Raw genomic sequence first — 20,484 nt, forward strand, 5'->3', positions numbered from 1 at the left:
AGGGGCACTAACTGTTAAACATTGTTTGTACATTTTTTTAAAATGTACTATATTTTTTTACATACTTTCATCAGAGTAGCTCAGTGTCACCATAGTAACACTATACTACTTTAAGGGGGTGATCCGTAATTTTTTTTTTTTTACATTTTCTTTTTAAATTTTTGTTACAATTAAGATCTAAGTATTCAACTGTCATAAATGGCAGCTGTATTCACTAGTAATCTATGATTGTCTACAGCTAATAACATGGTATAGGGTGCTATGATTGGCCCAGGTACCTGTTATGAATGATTTAATTCAAAACAGCTTTGTTGACGTTGTGATTATGTGATCACTCAGCGATCACATAAACAGCGGGCCCCAAGTACCGGGATCTGGGTGATGAGTAGTTATATATCCCTGAACAACCACAAGGAGGTTTATTGCCAGTGGTCCATGTTGAAGGGAAAGGCAAACATATTTAGAGGAACCTTCTGGACGCTCTCCTGCCTCTCAGATTCTGCTAGGGGAGGATGTGTGTAGCTCTTCTCAGACCTCCTAGCCATGCTGGCCTGGGAGGACACATATGCTTTATGAAGAAAGGCCTGGGATTGAGGTCTCTCAGCTTGCAGTCTTTAGCTGAAGTATTTACACAGAAAGAGTGAAGCTGGAACCTGGATAGAATCACCAGGGGTTACCTACGGTTGCAGGAGGATTGTATAGATAAGCTGGGTATAAGCCACAGGAAGTCTGGTGTTTCATTCATGAAATTTGAGTGCTGGTATTGCTTTACAGTCAGAAAAAAAGAGTTCTGGTTTAGGCCTTTATGTCATTTTTCTGTATCGATTGTAAGTTGGTTTTTGAGTTTGTGCCCTAGTTCCTCTCTCCCAGGGCTTTTGGGATTGAATAAACTCAGCCCTTTAAAAACTGACTAGCAACCAATTCTTCACACTCCATAGCTAGTCAAGAATCCAACCCTGAGGTGAAATTTGAGCCTACTGAGCCCCTTATATGTCTCTAACTGCCTCCAGGGGGTAAGGAAGAGCTACACTAAAGCTGGTCATACAGTAGTAGATTTTTGAATGTGTGTGTGTGCAAACATTCATATGAAAATGCAGTGCATTTGGTGACTTGACAAATGCCATTTGACAGTACAGTACTTCAAAAAATATTTGCTTTTAACATTAGATTTTGGAATGAATGGACTTCCTCAAATTAAAACAACATTCAATGTTAAAAAAAGTGTCACTGTTTGAAAATTATTTTTAAAGCCGCCCCTTGAAATTTTTTTTTTTACTGCAGTCGAAAGCGAATGTCAATTTGACCTCAGTAGCAATTACAAACATTTCTAAACATTTTTTTTTTATTTAATTCTACCTGTGTGTGGCCAACTTAATGTCTGGTATTTATTCATGTGACCAGCAGAGAAAAATCCAATGATTATCAGAATGTTTGTATATTTTATTATTGTTACTTAGGGAAAAAAAGTAACTAAAGCCATAGCAGACAATATAGAGCCTGGAAGCACGAGGGACAAAGCCATCTGACTACTCAGTGATTTATGCAAGTAGCAGTAGTGTTTTGGAAATTTTTTGCATAAAATTTGTATTTATATTATCCTGTATATGAGTACTATGGAAACAATTAATATTCTGTATCATTGGAAAAATTGTGTAGAAATAGAGAAGATCAAGACTTAAAGCGGGGTTCCAACCACAATTAGCATTTTTTAAATGTATGTCCTTTCATCATGCGTTTTTATAATATAAATCCGTTCACTTACTATTTTACAATCCGCCGCCGCTCTGCATAGTTATTCAAAAAAGATAGTTTATAAAACTATGTCCACACCATTGTCATTTTGCTTGTGGGCATTGTGAAGCCCACAAGCACTTACTTCCTGGAAGCCTTGGATGGGGAGTAATAATTGGGTAGCGCACTGCATCCTGGGAAATGATGACACACATTTCCCAGGAGCATTAGAGGGAGATGATGTCAGGATCCTAGGTGATTCCAAAGGCAGATTTTGTGGGACTGCATAGCAACAGGCATTTCCAGATGAGTAAAAAAAAATGTTTTTCTTTTTTTCTTTTTTAGGTCTAATGAGCACAATAATGAAAAAAAAAAATTGGGATGGAAACTCCACTTTAATAATTTTTCAAAAGAAAAAAACTGTATTTGCCTGTGTTGGAATATTATTTCAAATTCATAATTCGGCAATTCATAATTCATGACAAGCTTGCAAAACATATTTGGTTTTATGATTAATCATAATAATTAGGTATGAGTGAATGACCTTGATCAGTTGATATGACATGATTCTTCAATCTAAGGCTGCATTCACGTATTCACGCGTATTCACGCGTATTCATGCTTATTTGCGCGTTTGCATACAGCGTCGTCCGACATTTTTGTACTTCAATATTTTTTATTTTAGCCAATAGGAAAAATTATCATCTTTACATCACTTGTTGCTATGTTGGTAGATTTTTTTTTATCTTCTGCCTGGGTGAAATGTTCTATTGATGAAAGCGACAAAACGCCCGTAGCAAACGCTCGATGTCGCGCTAGTCGCTTGAATCAAGCGTTTCCGTTACTTTCTATGGGAAATGGAAACGCTCAAAAACGCCCAAACCGCCCGATACGCGCGGAAAAAAGGGTCCGGAACTTATTTGAGCTTCAGGCGTTCGGGTCAGGCGTTTTGGAGTGGAGATGTGAACCATCTCCATAGGGAATAATGTATTTTTTCCCCTCTAGCGTTTTTGAGCTTCAGGCGACAAAACGCTCAGGTGTGAATGCAGCCTAAAGCTGAGCATTGCTGGATATTTCTGGTCAGCCAATTTGAGAATGACACATAAGGAATCTTGGTGTAGGGTGACTAGTATAGAGATTCAGAATAGATCTGTATTTACGTAGTGAGATCAATAATATACTTGTTTATATATATTGTTAAGTTAGTTTTAGTGAAGTCTTAGTCATACTAATATGTATTAGTATATAGTTACTTAATGAAGTTATAGCTGGTAATATATGTTCATATAGATTATGTAGTTTATGACGTTACATCATCAGCACACCACTCTAAGGCCGCGTACACACGATAGGATCGCCAGAGGAGAACGTTCTGAAGGACCGTTTTCACCAGTCCAAACTGATCGTGTGTAGGCCCACGCATGCTCAGAATCAAGTCGACGCATGCTTGGAAGCATTGAACTTCGTTTTTTTCAGCACGTCGTTGTGTTTTACGTCACCGCGTTCTGACACGATCGGTTTTTTAATCGATGATGTGTAGGCACGACGGACCATCAGTCAGCTTTATCGGTTAACCGATGCAAACGGTCCATCGGTCCGTTCTCATCGGATGGACTGATCGTGTGTACGCGGCATAACACTGACATATTTACGCAGACGGACGAGGAGAACAGATGAACAAGCCTCTAGACAAAAGTCTAAGAACGTCATTTCATGTTTCTTCTTGACTTTGGAAAACTCTTAGGCCTCGTACACACGGCCGAGGAACTCGACGTGCCAAACACGTCGAGTTCCTCGGCGAGTTCAGGGATGAAGCCGCCGAGGAGCTCGGCGGGACGCCTTCTCCCATAGAACAACGAGAAAATAGAGAACATGTTCTCTATTTTCTCGACGAGTTCCTCGGCGGCTCCATCGGGCCAAAAGTGTACAGACGACAGAGTTTCTCGGCAGAATCCGGGTTTGACCGAGTTTCTCGGTGAATTCTGCCGAGAAACTCTGTCGTGTGTACGAGGCCTCAGAAGTCAACATGGAGTCTGAAACCACACATGCTTTCATAGGCTTGCTACAGCACCATCAATTCTATTTCATATATTATTGCGAATATTCGTTACGAATATGGCATATTCGAATATTCGCGAACAACTCGAATTTCGCGGCCAAAATTCGCTATTCCGAATATTCGTATTTTTTCAAATTTATTTTTAAAACAGATCACATCCTATCGACGTCTAAAAGCATTGCTGGTATGATTAGAGACCCTGGGCCGAGTAGCTAAGCTGAGGCGATCCTTTTATGTTGCCGAATATTCGCAATCGCGAATATTCGATTTCCGAATATTCGCGAATACTTTCTCCGCCCTTCTTTTGCATCAGAGCCAATCAGAGTTCTCCTACCACAGTTGTCAAAATTTCGCAATCAATTTCGCATTCGCATTAGCGAAATTTTGATAAAATATCACGAATATTCGCGAGTACTTTCTCCGCCCTTCTTTTGCATCAGAGCCAATCAGAGTTCTCCTACCACAGTTGTCAAAATTTCGCAATCAATTTCGCATTCGCATTAGCGAAATTTCGATAAAATATCACGAATATTCGCGAATACTTTCTCCGCCCTTCTTTTGCATCAGAGCCAATCAGAGTTCTCCTACCACAGTTGTCAAAATTTCGCAATCAATTTCGCATTCGCATTAGCGAAATTTCGCAAAAAAATGTTTTTGATAAAATATCACGAATATTCGTTTTTAGCGAATATTTCACGAATATTCGTCTATATATTCGTGATATATCGCGAAATCGAATATGGCGTATTCCGCTCAACACTATTATCTACACTAAACTGAACTTTTATACTATTTTTCATTGTGTTTATGATGCCACCTGTGTGATAATAAACTCACACGTTATTTTCAAGTCAACCTGACTATGAATGCTGTTCATTCAGAAATGCCCTTGAGACACAAGAATATTAGATATTAATAACTATTCTTCAGCCTGTTACTGTACTGTTTGGTAACATACTGTATAGCAACCTTCACCTTTTAAGACTCTAATGCCCTGTACACGCGATCGGTTCATCCGATGAAAACGGTCTGATGGATTTATCCGATGAAGCTGACTTTCATCAGTCGTGCCTACACACCATCAGTTAAAAAAACGATTGTGTCAGAACGCGGTGACGTAGAACACAATGACGTGCTGAGAAAAATGAAGTTCAATGCTTCCGAGCATGCGTCGACTTGATTCTGAGCATGTGTGGATTTTTAACCGATGGACGTGCCCACAGACGATATTTTTTTTCTATCGTTTTTTTAACCATCAGATAATTTTAAAACAAGCTCCTAGATTTTCACCGATGGATAAAAAACCGATGGGGCCCACACACGATCGGTTCGTCTGATGAAAACGGTCCATCAGACCGTTTTCATCAGACGAACCGATCGCGTGTACACGGCATTAGGGATGAGCAGCGCTTGGCAGAATGAAGTCTGACCATTCAAATACTGAGACTCTAAAAATAAAATGATATCTGTATGGCTGCAGTGCAATATCAGTTTCTGAATCAGCCTCTCAGCAGCTTCGCTCTCACAAAACAGAGAAAAGGGGGATTTCCAATTTACCTGGAAATCTTCTATAATTTAAAAATGTCTTAGATATTCTATGGGGGCAAAGCATCTAAGATGGCAAACAAAGAATAGTAGCATTCATTTGGCTGGATAAATTGACTTTCTGAGTCACCAGCTTTTTGCTTGCCTATGTTCCGATCTTTTAGCACAACTGAAAAGCTGGAAATTATTTCATCTTTAAGAGTAGAATAAGTAATGTATAAAGAGAGCTGACTGGCACCAGACACTCATTTTTCTTTCAAGAATGCCACATGTGCCTATGTCCTCAAAATATGTACCCTGGGAACATGAGATTAGATCACTCCATCACTGCACAAAGAATAAACCCCTCTCAGGTTTATAGACTGAGTACAATGACAGGCATTAACGTGGTCATTTATCAAATGCCCAGGAGAGCCGCCTTCCCAAAAACTGATACAAATACATATATTTCTTTTGCTAAATCCTTCAACATCAGCAACAAATAAGCTTAAAGCTTGCCATATATTGTGTTTTGCTTTCGGAGCTGTTTTCTCTCTCGCTATGCTAAATCATTTGCTTTTTTATTGAAAAAAGCAAATTTGCCCTGCTGGCACTGCAAACATTCTCTGAAAACCTAAAACTTTTCTGACAGAAAATGGTCTTTTTCAACAGCTCTTTTAGTGCAAAAGATATTGCCTGAGGCAGAAGTCTTTGCTTCTTAGCCCTGGGCTGCTCAGCTTGGACTGGAAATTCAGCACATCTTTAAATTCAACTTTAAGGGCTCCTTACAATCCCTCAGAGACAGCATCATTTAACTATTATAGAAAATAACATTACTTTAGAGCAGTGGTCTCCAAACTGCAGCCCTGGGGCCAGATGTGGCCCTTTGCTTGCCTTTATCTGGCCCTTGATGTATTATTCCTGCCACTGGCACCAACAATTGGGCATAATTCCTGCCACTGACACCAACAATGGGACACAATTCTTTCCACGACAACAAAAATGGGCCACTATTCCTCCCAGTGCTACCAACTATTTTTTGCCCCAATTCCAAAGATTGGCCATTGTTTACTCCCACTGGGCACAATCCGGCCCTCCTAAAGCCTGAAAGACAGTAAACTGGCCCCTTCTTTAGACAGTTTGGAGACCCCTGCTTTGGAGATTAGTGGTTGTACTGAAAGACCATGTTAAATAAGATTGTTTCCATCCTGTGTTTTTCATATCTTATGTTGTTCTTTTTAGTAGAGTTGTGTCCCTTTTTGTACTTTTGTACAGTTTTAAATAAAATGTCTTAGTCAATAGATCGCCAAGACTCATGGCTCGAATGGCTAATACAGTTACCAGAAACAACTTTTATAGGCCTTATAAAAGTTAGAAACAAGGGTTTGTGTGCTTACTTCATCTGTACATGCAGGGCCGCCATCAGGGGGGTACAGGCAGTACACCTGTAAGGGGTCTGGAGGTCCCCAGGGCCCCAGATGGCAACCCCCCCCTTTTTTTATTTATTTTTTATAAAAAAAATATATATATTTTTTAATATATTTGTATTTTATTTTTTATTAAAGGGCCATTTTTTTTTTTTTTTAGTAGTCCGGAGGTCCCCAGGGGCCCGGAGATCCCCAGGGCCCTGGATGACAACCCCCCTTTTTTCATAAATTTTTTATTTATTTTTAATATATATTTTTATATATTTTATTTATATATATTTATATATATATATATTAATATTATTAAAGGTCCACAGGGCCCCAGATGGCAACCCTCCTTTTTTAAAAAAAAGATATATATATTTTATACATATTTTTTATTTCTTTTTTATTAAAGGGCCCAGAGGTCCCCAGGGCCCCGGACGGCTACCCCCTTTTTTTATATATATTTTTCTCTATTTCTTTTTTTTGTAAATTGTGAATTGTGAATTGTGAATTCTCAGCAGCCCCCCACTTCTCAATTTCAGGCGGCAGCACCCCCCCCCCCCGGTTCTCTGCTCCAGGGGGCCCATGCCTGAAGCTGTGTAAGGGGCCCCATAATTCCTGTTGGCGGCCCTGTGTGCATGTATTTAACCACTTAAGACCCGGACCTTTAGGCAGGTCCTGGCCAGTTTTTGCGATTCGGCACTGCGTCGCTTTAACTGACAATTGCGCGGTCATGCAAAGTGGCTCCCAAACAAAATTGGCATCCTTTTTTTCCCAAAAATAGAGCTTTCTTTTGGTGGTATATGACCACCTCTGCGGTTTTTATTTTTTGCGCTATAAACAAAAATAGAGCGACAATTTTGAAAAAATTTCAATATTTTTTTACTTTTTGCTATAATAAATATCCCACAAATATATATATATTTTTTCCTCAGTTTAGGCCAATACATATTCTTCTACCTATTTTTGGTAAAAATCGCAATAAGCGTTTATCGATTGGTTTGCACAAAATTTATAGCGTTTACAAAATAGGGGATAGTTTTATTGCATTTTTATATAAAAAAAAATGTAACTACTAATGGCGGCGATCAGCGTTTTTTTTTCGTGACTGCGACATTATGGCGGACACATGGGACAATTTTGACACATTTTTGGGCCCATTGTAATTTTTACAGCAAAAAAATGCATTAAAAATGCATTGTTTACTGTGAAAATGACAATTGCAGTTTGGGAGTTAACCACTAGGGGGCACTGAAGGGGTTAAGTGTGACCTCATCTGTGTTTCTAACTGTAGGGGGGCGGGGCTGGATGTGTGACGTCATTGATCGTGTTTCCCTATATTAGGGAACACACGATCAATGACAGCGCCACAGTGAAGAACGGGGAAGCTCTCCCCGTTCTTCAGCTCCAGGGATCGATCGCTGGACTCCAGCGGCGATCAGGTCCCGCGGCCGCGGTCACGGAGCTTCCGACCGGGTCGCGGGCGCGCGCCGCGGCCACACGCCAGCGACCCACGGCTGGGCACTTAAAGAGGACGTACAGGTACGTGCTTGTGCCCAGCCGTGCCATTCTGCCTTCGTATACTTGCAGGAGGCGGTCCTTAAGTGGTTAAAGTGAATAGAAATTGGCTTATCACATGATTGGATATTTAAAGGGAATATTAACACAATTTAGTGTGTGAAAATTCCCCACTTCTTTAGTAAATCAACCCAATTACAGGGAACACCTATCATACACACTACCATGTGTGACAGCAACTATTGTATAAGTAAATAAAACCTATACTCTTTATATTCTCTGATTCTGCATACCATACATTTTTGTAGAATCGAGGAGCAGTCCTTTGCCGTTGGCAGACTTTACATTCTTTTTTTTGTTTTTAGGGATGGGCCAAATGACCCCTGTTCGGTTTTCACCAGAACTTTTGATCATTCGGAAAATTTGGATCCGAATAACGAATCCCATTGAAGTCTTTGGGACCTGAACGTGAAAATTCAAAAGTGCCCATTTTGAAGGCTTATATGCAAGTAATTGGGCATACGATGGTTCTAGGGGTCCAGGTACTGCCCTGGGGGACATGTATCAATGAAAATAAAGTTTGTAAAAAACATAATTTTTAAATGAGCAGTGATTTATTGATGCTTAAATTGAAGGTATAACAATGAAAAATTCCTTTTAATATAGTGCCTGGAGTATCCTCTTAGTCCACCTGTAAATTGACACATCTGTAATGTGTATAGAAGCTGCTGCAGCAATAATTGCATTTATAAAGCCTAAAAATTTCAAGTTTCTTTATTTTGTAAGCAATGGCTTGGGGACCCAGTCTGTATGATGGGGCCACAATTTACAGTAGAATCAAGAATTAGCCTTGCTGTCAAAAATTATAATGATATGCACCTGGTAAACAGGTGAGGAAAGATTGTTCTTTGGGCGTCGGTGGTGCCTTCACACCGTAATCCTATAGAGGTACTCTTGATGAAAGTAAGAATTGGCCTTGTGGTCAAAATTTGCAATGATATGCACCTGTCAAACAGGTGCAGAAAAATAGTTTGACAGTACATGCCCCGTGTCTAAATGGAAGCTGGCTCTACAACTTCTGCCTTTCCAGCTGGTGGATTCTGCCCCCTTCTGTGAACTTGCAGAATGTGCTGTACTACCCAGTCACTATTTATTTTCAAGTAAGGCCATTCCAACTCTCTACCATCACGTGGAAGGCAATGTTGTGGCATTGTTGGGCAAGGCAGTCAGCTGCAAAGTCCATGTTACTGCTGACATGAGGTCCAGCAAGCATGAGCAGGGACAATAAATGTTGTTCACAGCACACTGGTAACTCTGCTTGCAACTCAGAAGGATGCCGAACAGGGCTCATTGCTGCAGCTTGTTGTGCCCCCACGTCTCCATACAGCTGGGGATGATGCCAGATTTGTCAGCTTTACCCCCTCCTCCTCCATACCTTCTTCTGCTGAATTGTCATATGATCCTCAAGTGCCCTCTAAGCATTCACAGGGCTATTCAATGAGTTGGGCTAAAAGGTGCCCTGCAGTGCTTCAGCTGGTGGGTCTAGGGGACAGGAACCACACTGGAGCAGAGATTCTTGCAGCTCTGTAGGGACAGGCCCAGAGGTGGTTCACGCCATGCCAGCTGGAGCCAGGAATATTGGTGTGTGATAATGGCACAAACCTCCTGTCGGCCCTTACACAAGCAAAGTTGACACATGTGCCATGCATGGTACATGTCCACGATTTGGTGGTGCAGCATTTCCGAAATAGGTAAGCAGGGGTGGAAGATCTACTAAAGAAGGCCAGAAGAGTCTGTAGCCATTTTAGGCGATCATACACAGCCAGTGCTTGGTTGGCTGAAATTCAGCAGGAATTCAACCTGCCTGTAAACTGCCTGATTTGTGGCATGCCCACCAGGTGGAACTCGACTCTGGCAATGCTGCAGCGGCTACACATGCAGCAGAGGGCCGTCAACAAGTACCTGTGTGAGTATGGCACAATGACAGGCTCAGGCCGGCTCGGCTTTTTTCCCCCATGTCTGCTCATAAAGTATGCATGCACTGTACTGACACCATTTGACACAACAAGGATGGTGAGCCGTGACAATGCATGCATCAGTGACACAATTCATGTTGTGTTCCTGCTGGAGCAGACTCTGCATGGCATTATGGACAGGGCACTCAAGGCAGAGAATTGGGATGAAGAGGAGGACTTCCTTTCCTCTCAAGGCCCACTTTATGCAGTCAATTGTTCCTATGCCACAGAACACAACAGGAGAGAGAGGAGGAGGAGGAGGGTTCTGGCACTTTCTGGCAATTTTGGAGGCATTGAAGCAGAGGAAGACATACGTCAAACAGTAAGAGATGGATTTCTATCTCCAGAACCCCGTGGGAGTGGTATGTGGCTGAGAGGAGGACGTTTCAGATACTGTAATCCTCAGTGACCCCGAGGCATCTGCTTCTAATGCCTCCGCAAATTTTCAGTGCATGGGCTCCCTCATGTTTCAAAGCCTGCAAAAAAAAAAAAACAAGAATACATGGCATTAAGGGAAAGTGTTCACTAATGGTTGGCAACCCTCCTAGACCACTGTTGTAAGGGAAAAGTCTCAGAACACATCCCGTCCCCACAGAGAGTGCAGAAGATGAAATCTCTTGAGGAAACCTTAAAGAGGAGTATATCAAATGCTTTTCCCGACCCTGGTAGGTTACAGTGTTGTGGAAAACTTTGTTTTGATGCCTCTGTTGTTCAAGAGAGGAGCGATGGAGAAGGTGGCCTCCTAAGTGATGCATTTCTGAATTTATTTAGTCCTCACAGCCCAGGGCTGTCAGCTTCCACATTCAATCGGCAGCATCTGCATCACATGGTGGACAATTATCTACAGAAAAAAAATGAGATTGAGAGCTTTCCATTCGATTATCACTGGCTTACTGGGTTACTGGGTCATGAGAATAGACCACTGGACAGAACTTGACCAGTATGCTATTGAGCTGCTGGGCTGCCCTGCATCCAGCATGCTTTCTGAATGGGCGTTTAATGCTGCTGCAGGTTTTGTTACTGATCATGGAGCGCGTCTGTCCACAGACTCCCTGGACCGTCTGACTTTTATCAAAATAAACTAGTCCTGGATTACCAGCAACTATGAAGCCCCTGATGCAGATTAAGTGTTTTTGGGACGTGGAATCTCTGCAGGACTTCTAGGCTGCCTAGTGCTATGGGTGTTGATTTCATCTGGAAGAATGTTTTTGGTGTAGATTTCATGGGCACAAATAACACTCAAAGAACAATTTTTCTATACCTGTTTGACAGGGACTGGATTTTTTTCCGCTGCAGCAGGTGTGGCAGAGAAATTTTCCAGCTATAGTCTACAGCTGGTGGTATCCTGCAAGGACCTGGGACAGGCTGTGCTATACCATCACCCCTGTCAGTGGAGGCTGCTGAGAGCTCATGAGGTATAGCAGGGACAGACTGAGGTGAGTAAGGAGGAGGGACAGATTTATGCCTCTTTTGTGTGGCTTTTAGGTGCTCTTGCCAATGGGCTGAGTGGTGGGAGGTTAAATGCCTTGTCAAGCATGTGGTACACAAATGATTGGTGTTTTTGCCACTCTTGATATGCTTGAGACAATGTTTGCAAATAACAGTGCGATCAGCTGCACATGTACTAAAGAAGGCCCAGACAGCTGAGCTGTAGGAAGTGAGCCGGGAGATAACATCTCCACAATGTCATGGAATAGGGTGGCTGCTCTCTACTCTTCCATGACGGCTGCCTCTGCTTGTCCTGATGACCATTGTCAATGTGAAAAGGAGGGGACATCTCAAATTGTACATTTGTCACTGGAACAGGGGGTAGGGTGGTTTTTATTTTTCAAATGCAGACACTTCCAGTAACAATGGTCAGAATTTGGGGTTTCCCTCACAGAGAGATTTTCTATGACATACTATTGGGGTTTATTTACTCAGAAGAGTGCAAAACCAGGCTCACTTCTGCATTGATACCAATAAGCTTCTAAACTTAGCTTGTTCAATTAAGCTTTGGCAATAAAACCTGAAAGCTGATTTGGTTTCTATCTAGAAGTGAGCCTCTTTTTGCACTCTCCAGCTTTAGTAAATAAACCACAGAGTGTCTTGAAATGGGAAGTGAAGGGAAATCTCTCAAACAGCATAAAGTGTTCAAACCCTTTCCTACTCTTTTCAAAATATTTATCTTGTTGCCACTGCTGTCACACATGTACAGTCAGGTCCATAAATATTGGGACATTGACACAATTCTAATCTTTTTGGCTCTATACACCACCACAGTGGATTTGAAATGAAACGAACAAGATGTGCTTTAACTGCAGACTTTAATTTGATGGTATTTACATCCAAATCAGGTGAACCGTTTAGGAATTACAACAGTTTGTATACTGTATGTGCCTCACACTTTTTAAGGGACCAAAAGTAATGGGACAGATTAACAATCATAAATTAAACTTCCACTTTTTAATACTTGGTTGTAAATCCTTTGCAGTCAATTACAGCCTGAAGTCTGGAATGCATAGACATCACCAGACGCTGGGTTTCATCCCTGGTGATGCTCTGCCAGGCCTCTACTGCAACTGTCTTCAGTTCCTGCTTGTTCTTGGGGCATTTTTTTTCAGTTTTGTCTTTAGCAAGTGAAATGCATGCTCAATTAGATGATTGACTTGGCCATTGTATAACATTCCACTTCTTTCCCTTAAAAAACTATTTGGTTGCTCTCGCAGTATGCTTCGGGTGATTGTCCATCTGCACTGTGAAGTGCCGTCCAATGAGTTCTGAAGCATTTGGCTGAATATGAGCAGATAATAATATTGCCCGAAACACTTCAGAATTCATCCTACTGCTTTTGTCAGCAGTTACATCATCAATAAATACAAGAGAACCAGTTCCATTGGCAGCCATACATGCCCACGCCATGACACTACCACCACCATGCTTCACCGATGAGGTGGCATGCTTTGGATCATGAGCAGTTCCTTTTCTTCCCCATACTATTCTCTTCCCATCACTCTAGTACAAGTTGATCTTGGTCTCATCTGTCCATAGAATGTTGTTCCAGGATCTGTGAAGGCTTTTTTAGATGCTGTTTGGCAAACTCTAATCTGGCCTTCCTGTTTTTGAGGCTCACGAATGGTTTACATCTTGTGGTGAACCCTCTGTATTCACTCTGGTGAAGTCTTCTCTGTTGACTTTGACACACATATACCTACCTCCTGGAGAGTGTTCTTGATCTGGCCAACTGTTGTGAAGGGTGTTTTCTTCACCAGGGAAAGAATTCTTCGGTCAACCATCACAGTGGTTTTCCATTGTCTTCCGGGTTTTTGGTGTTGCTGAGCTCACCGGTACGTTCTTTCTTTTTAAGGTTGTTCCGAACAGTTGATTTGCCACACCTAATGTTTTTACTATCTCTCTGATGGGTTTGTTTTGTTTTTTCAGCCTAATGATGGCTTGCTTCACTAATAGTGAAAGCTCTTTGGATCTCATATTGAGAGTTGACAGCAACAGATTCCAAATGCAAATAGCACACTTGAAATGAACTCTGGACCTTTTATCTGCTCCTTGTAAATGGGATAACAAGGGAATAACACACCTGGCCATGGAACAGCTGAGCAGCCAATTGTCCCATTACTTTTGGTCCCTTAAAAAGTGGGAGGCACATATATAAACTGTTGTAATTCCTACACCGTTCACCTGATTTGGATGTAAATACCCTCAAATTAAAGCTGCAAGTCTGCAGTTAAAGCACATCTTGTCTATTTCATTTCAAATCCATTGTGGTGGTGTATAGAGCCAAAAAGATTAGAATTGTGTCAATGTCCCAATATTTATGAACCTGACTGTATGTGGTGTCATGAAAGTGGGCCTTTTTCTGAGGTGCTAAATATATATGCACTGGCATTTCTGCTGGAAGCATATTCCCACCTCAAAGATCAAAACTGACACCTGCTGACTGAGCTACTGATCTTGCACTAACAATTAAGAATCGGAAAGGACTATGTCTTGATCTTTTCATCGGGTTGATAGCTTGTAATTGGCTACCACCTTGATCAATCAGTACAACTTACCCCCTGTCCTCTATTTCTCTCCTTTTGAACAGAGAAAAGGTACAATGTATATTTTCCTCCTATTCAGAGGAGAAGAATGTAAATAGAAAAGTCTGTGCGTAAAAAAATATAACAATAATAAAGATACATTCACCAGATCAAAGCTAAATCTAGGTTAGTGTCAGGGTAAAAGTTCAGACCTGAGGTCAGAGCTTAGGGCTAAAAGCTCAGGGTTATGATGTTTTAGGTATGATTAAAAATATATTTTTTACTTCTTGCAGTGCGTCAGTTGTGAGTTGCCATCTGAAGTAGAAACAAGAAGAGTGCAGGAGGAGTGCTAAAATGTGAAGAAATGTATTATTGGCATGAATAATAATACACTCACATGTAGTTAGGGGTCTCCAGCATAAGAGCCATCCATAGAGTTGAGATGTACAAACACGGTATCTCCCTGTCACAGCTCCCTGATCCCGTTGTGCTGGACCTACTTACAAAAGTAGCATTGGCTGCCGCTCTGTAGATTTGTGGGAGGCAAGCTGTACTGCTGCACCACCTTCTGCTTGGCACACAATTGTGCATATTTTATGCACCCAAAATATATGCAATCTTTTTGATTATATGTCAAACAAATTGCAACATTCATACAAACAGGGATTTTCTTTATTCTGAGGCACATACTGCATGCTACGAAAGCATGGAACGTGAATTGAATTGTTTATTTGTTGCATTAGTAAATATGTTGCAATCTGAACTGTTTTATTGTTGCACCACTAATAGCCCCATTTTTTTTTTGTATGCATTGGAATAGCTTTGTGACTGTAAATGTGATTATGCAAATACATCCCTGTTCTTTGCCTTCTTCTGTTACCCGCTCTATTTGTACCAACCTCTCTCTCCCTTACTGAAATTCCCTATCATTTCACTTATTTTGTCATACTTCCTGTATGGTTAAAATTACCTCTGTGGCTCGGCAATTGTAATAATTTCGTATAACCCATTGATAACACCATGCAGTGTGATATCAGAGTGAGAATTGTGATTCTCACAGCCTAATAGCACTGAATACCTGCAGTCTTCCTAGAGGCACACTAAAGAGATTGTAGGTTCTAGCTGCAATGGATTACGTAACATTCAGATTAAGGTAAATTGTGCAGACTTCCTGGCTGTAGCACAAACATATAATTTTGGATAACCTATATACAAACTTAAATGTTTTTGTTGTCTGTAGTTTCTTATTAAAATCCATATTCTAAGGTTTGTGTTAAAATGTAAATTTTATTTTTCAGCTGTTGGCTGTCTCTTCAGAAAGGAGCAATATGGGCATTTGTGGCACCTGCACTTTTCGTTATTGTTGTAAGTATAATGGAATTTGTTGCAGCTTTAGATTGTTCAATTTTCAAATATAAAACGGCTAAAGGAGAGTGGAATTATAAATTCAGTGATGCATGACATCCAGGCTTAGAATTTATAGTATTATCACTTCCAGTAAACTTTTGTATGTATGTATTTATAGATATTACTGTATCTAGCTGCTGCTCAGAAGGCTAAATAGCAGTTCTATTGATCATTTTGTCATACTGCTTGCAGACTTGAATAAAGACCTGTACAAGTACTGTTGACCTATTCTTAACCCAACCCATGAGCTGTGACCCACAGTATTACCCATACCCAGAATATGAACTTTATTGTAACCACAACCTTACCTGAAACTCTTTTATTGCTGCCATCATATAAGAGGCTGCCATTTTACAAGAGTTGCAAGAGAGCTATCTTATTTCAGAAGAGTACTTTTTTTACAGCAGAATTCGCTCTCACCTTAATATAAGTCTGCCATAACTGTAAGATATAAATTGTTGTTTTAGAAACTGCTGCCTTATTAAAAGGGACAGTTAGATGCTTCTGCTATGGAAGCTGTTAGAGACTGCTGTAATGTTATCACAGATTAAGGCTCTTTACACGGGGCAGAGTCTATCAAGCAGATCTGCCTACTCAGTGGGGGATCTGTCCGCTGATCCCCGCTAAACAGGCAGATGACAGGTCTGTGTCTGCTCCGCTGAGGCAGAGCGGACATGGACATAACCCTCTGTTCTCTATGGGGCGGTCAGATGGAATTAAACTGCCTGTTCATTTCCATCCAACTAGATCCCCATCCGTCTGCTTCTAGCTGGACCAGATTGGATCGGATGCAGGCGTTAAACAGACACATGTCCATTTACATCCACCTTCCCTTATAGAACAATGGATGGTCCGATCGAATCCGCCTGAAAAATAAACCGGCGGACTTTATCGGGGCCTAAAAGACTTATTACAAGTGATTGAGAGACTGCTGCCAAGTACACAAGATTGCTAGAGACTGCTTCCTCATTTAAAAAAATTGAGATTCTCATATATTTTTACCTGCCTATTATAAGTAAAAACAAGCTTCCATATGCACTCTGTATGCAAATCAAGTACAAGCTAAAACCCAATTCGGAACCTAGCCAACAGCAAACAATACTGCAACCAACCCCTATCCCTATTTATCCAAGTCGTCCCACATTACAAGTACATAAAACCAACCCACTGCACAATTCTGGCTGAAATCCACAGTCAAATATATTCAATGTAATAAAATATGTCCATCTGGATTACAAGCACATTACTTTAATGTATGTAAATATAGTTTGCTATATAACGTGTGCTTTGCATATCTTTAATTATTCAGTTATACCATGGTTGCCTAGCAATCAAGTATGATATGCCTTTAAAGCAGAACTGTTTGTAGGCAATAATAAAAAATAATTTCTTGCAGTTATTAATACACTAAAAATTACTATATATATTTTACATATCAGCAAACAAATATTCATGAAGAGGGCAAGGAAATCCTTGAGTAATCAACCTGGGAACTAGCTGCTGTCAACCATTACAAAAACAAGAAGAAGAGCAACAATATGCATATTTTAATTACAAGCAGTAGTATAGGATTCACAGGATAATAGAATGTCAGTGCTTTAGAAAAAAATAAGATGTTCATCCGCTATGTGGTACCTGAAGCTAAAAGGTCTTTGAGTATTTTCAAAATCCCTCCTAGTGTCCAGTGTGGTATTAAATATTGGGGGCCCAGAGTCCTGTGTTGGAGCGCCCTGATCTTTTTGTGATGTTAGTCCCCAAACTGTGTCCCAAGCTATGGTAGGGCTGTCCCTTTAAAAGGAGATTAGGGAGGTTGTTGCTAGCGGCCTTTTACCAGTCAGTTAAAAAGCCTTTTTTGGCTACCTGTGATGTTGGTGGTGACAATCTCCTATGAAACCAGTGACATCCCTTTTGTCCAGCTCGCTGGGTCTCTCCAACAGCTGTGCCCTCTGTACAGATATAGCAGCCTAGTCTCTCTCCAACACAGCAGTGAACACTCATGACAGGAAGCTCTTCAATTCAGTAGCCAGTCTCCGGTCACCTCTGACATCTCATACAATACTGTCCCGAGCCCGGGCTTCTCTTCCCTTTTCATCCTTCTGCAGCTTTTTGTCCTTCTGGGACTTGTACTCACATCCAATCATGGCTTGCTAGATAACTGTCCACTGAGGACTACATCCCCCATAGTTTTAGGTGGTTCCCAGCAGTCTGTTTTCTCTCCTGCACAGCAACCAATCACAGTGGCCTCTGCTGTCCTGGGCGGTGGGTGGGATTTCTTCCAGAAGCTGTAGCTGAAAATGCAGCCCTTAAAAATTTCCTCTCTCGCTCTCTCCTCCTTATCTTGCTCACCATAATTGGGAAAGGGGAGAGAAATCTGTGCTGTAGCATTAGCATAACAGCCAGCAGTGGGCAGGAGCCCAGCTGACCTGGTTCTATACAAGCAACAATTTTTGCATGCAGCCACAGATGCAACAAGTATGTACCAACAAGCAATGACATTGATAGAATAGATGATTTTTGCTTTAAAAAGTAATGGCCCGTACACACAAACAGAACATTTTACAAAAAATACAGTTTTTGAAACGATCACACGATAATCTGTAGGTTAGTACACAGCTTTCGAGAGCCGATCACATCAGTTTATCATATATTATTTGATGGGACAAGCACGAACATTTTTCTCATACGATACCAAATCATATCATTTCCATTTAATCAGTACAGTTTTCGTTCGAAAATACAATACAATAAATTACATCACCTCTGAATTTTTGTTCTGTTATATGAGAAGTTTAGTAATTTAGTAACCTCTTAATTTTGCACAAAAAAAAACAAACAAAAAAACAGAAGATCATTAGTCCCATAATCTCCTCGTGTGTACCAGGCATAAGGGAGGAAGATTGTGCAGTTCTTTTAGCGAACATGAAAAAAAACAAGAAAAATAACAAGACTGAAAAAAATCATCAGAAAATATGTTGCCTACTCAGTATGTAGTTACTGTGGTCCCTGCACAGCACTTGTTTACTGCCACTGTGCACAGAGTTCAAGGCCTACTTTCATTTATCCTGTTGTTTTTGTATTCTCTTCTGGTCACGTCTCATTGCTTTCCTGTTTTTCTGCATTCCCTTTTCTTACCTTTCTTTTCTTTGCATACATTCCTTTACATTTATTTACTCTGTTTATGTAATGTCTTTCCTTTTCCTGTCTTCCCCAGTCAATTATTGAGAATACTTCTCTTCTTTCACCTTGATAACATAGCCCGTACTCGGTACTTGGAATATTTCATGCACACATGTATCCTCCCTAGACAGTAATCTCCAAGCAGCTTGGGCCATAGCTTGAATGTCTTCTCCATAACAAACAGACCTTTTATATACCTGTAGAAACAATATGTTTGAATATGAACTGCTTGTACCTGGACTGACCATATAATATAAAGTTAGTAAAACTGAAGAATTTTCTGTTATTACTTGTTATGATGCCCTAATGCCTCTGTTCCTATGTGAACATTTTTATAGTACATCCGCACTTTGCCCATTCTGGGCAAACTAACACATTCCCTTGATAGCTCTTTCTGCCTGATTCCTCACACCTGCTCCCCCAAAACACCTTGTTCCCATGTTGATTAAGACAAGAACCACATACCCACAACCCTGGCCAGTGGATGTGGGGTTCTGCGGGCAGGGGGCTTATCGGAATCTGCAAGCATATTGACTTTGAGCACCACTGATTCTTGAGTGGACGTATCCCTAAGTAGATGCTATCAATAACATCGAAATGTATTCCTGGGATATCTTTTAGTGACATTTGATGTATGATTGAGTCAGTTTTTTTCTATTCAATCTACTGATTAGCTTTTAGCTTGCTTTGCCCTTAGAAACATTAGGATCCACACTGCTCAGTACATTGGTGCTCTTTTAAGATCCACACTGCTCAATACGCTGGTGCCCTTTTATGTCATTTTGATACAGTATTTTTTTTTGTAATCATTATTTGTAAAACAGTGAACTTGGCATTGCCAATAATGCCCTGCTTATGAGGGTTTGCAAATAAGATAACAGAGGTAAACCCAAGGGGTTACCATGGGCGAGCATTCGGACTATATAAAACACAAGACCCATGCTGAGGGCCAACTCTAGCACTCCAGGGCATCTCACCATGAAGTGGCCACAGGGGACCCACACCGGCTCCACCACCCGGGGAGGGGGGGCAACGAAGCCTCCATCAAACCTCCATCCAGGGGCAATGCCACTAGGGCTCATCCCAGGACCACCCAGGGTGAAGACTCCGCTAATGTAGCAGAACCATAGGTCGGGTATGTCACCCAGTGCATAGCACAACGAAAACACGACCGTGAACAAAAACACATAACATAATCGCCCACAATAATACAGATTGTTGGGAAAGATTGAAAAACAAAAACATTGGACAGGAGTGCAAAGACTGGATTCATGAATTGGCAGCACAATTCAAGTAGGTACTCTCAACAAAATTTCTGCCAACTCCAACAAAGCAACCTTTAGGCTGGACGGTACTAGATCAGGATCAGGAGTGTATTCCTGCCAAGGTCCCCAAATACTAGTAAAGTGTTCATGTCTGTCCTTACAAGTCTCTACCCACTGCCTCATTGATCTCAGCCACTTTCCTGCGCCACTCCTCTCTAGTGGGCACCTGTGGATGTTTCCAGTAGATAGGTGTAAGTCGTTTAGCCGCATTCAAGAGGTGCAGTAATGCACTTTTCTTATATTGCCTCAACGGAAGGGTAGGGACGTGCAGGAGGAAGCAAGTCGGAGACATCGGGACAT

General features: G+C 41.1%; 1 protein-coding gene across 2 annotated transcripts in view; it reads left to right on the forward strand.

Moving 5' to 3' along the window:
- Positions 1 to 20,484, forward strand: part of ADGRD1 (adhesion G protein-coupled receptor D1) — an 802,257-nt gene that overhangs the window by 664,799 nt on the left and 116,974 nt on the right. For both annotated transcript variants that reach the window (XM_040347511.1, XM_040347515.1), the window contains one exon: positions 15,574 to 15,640. In XM_040347511.1, the coding sequence (XP_040203445.1) occupies positions 15,574 to 15,640 (67 nt within the window). The remainder of the gene's footprint in view (positions 1 to 15,573; positions 15,641 to 20,484) is intronic.

Source organism: Rana temporaria, chromosome 1, assembly GCF_905171775.1.
Source record: "Rana temporaria chromosome 1, aRanTem1.1, whole genome shotgun sequence".
In the NCBI taxonomy this organism is placed as follows: domain Eukaryota; kingdom Metazoa; phylum Chordata; class Amphibia; order Anura; family Ranidae; genus Rana; species Rana temporaria.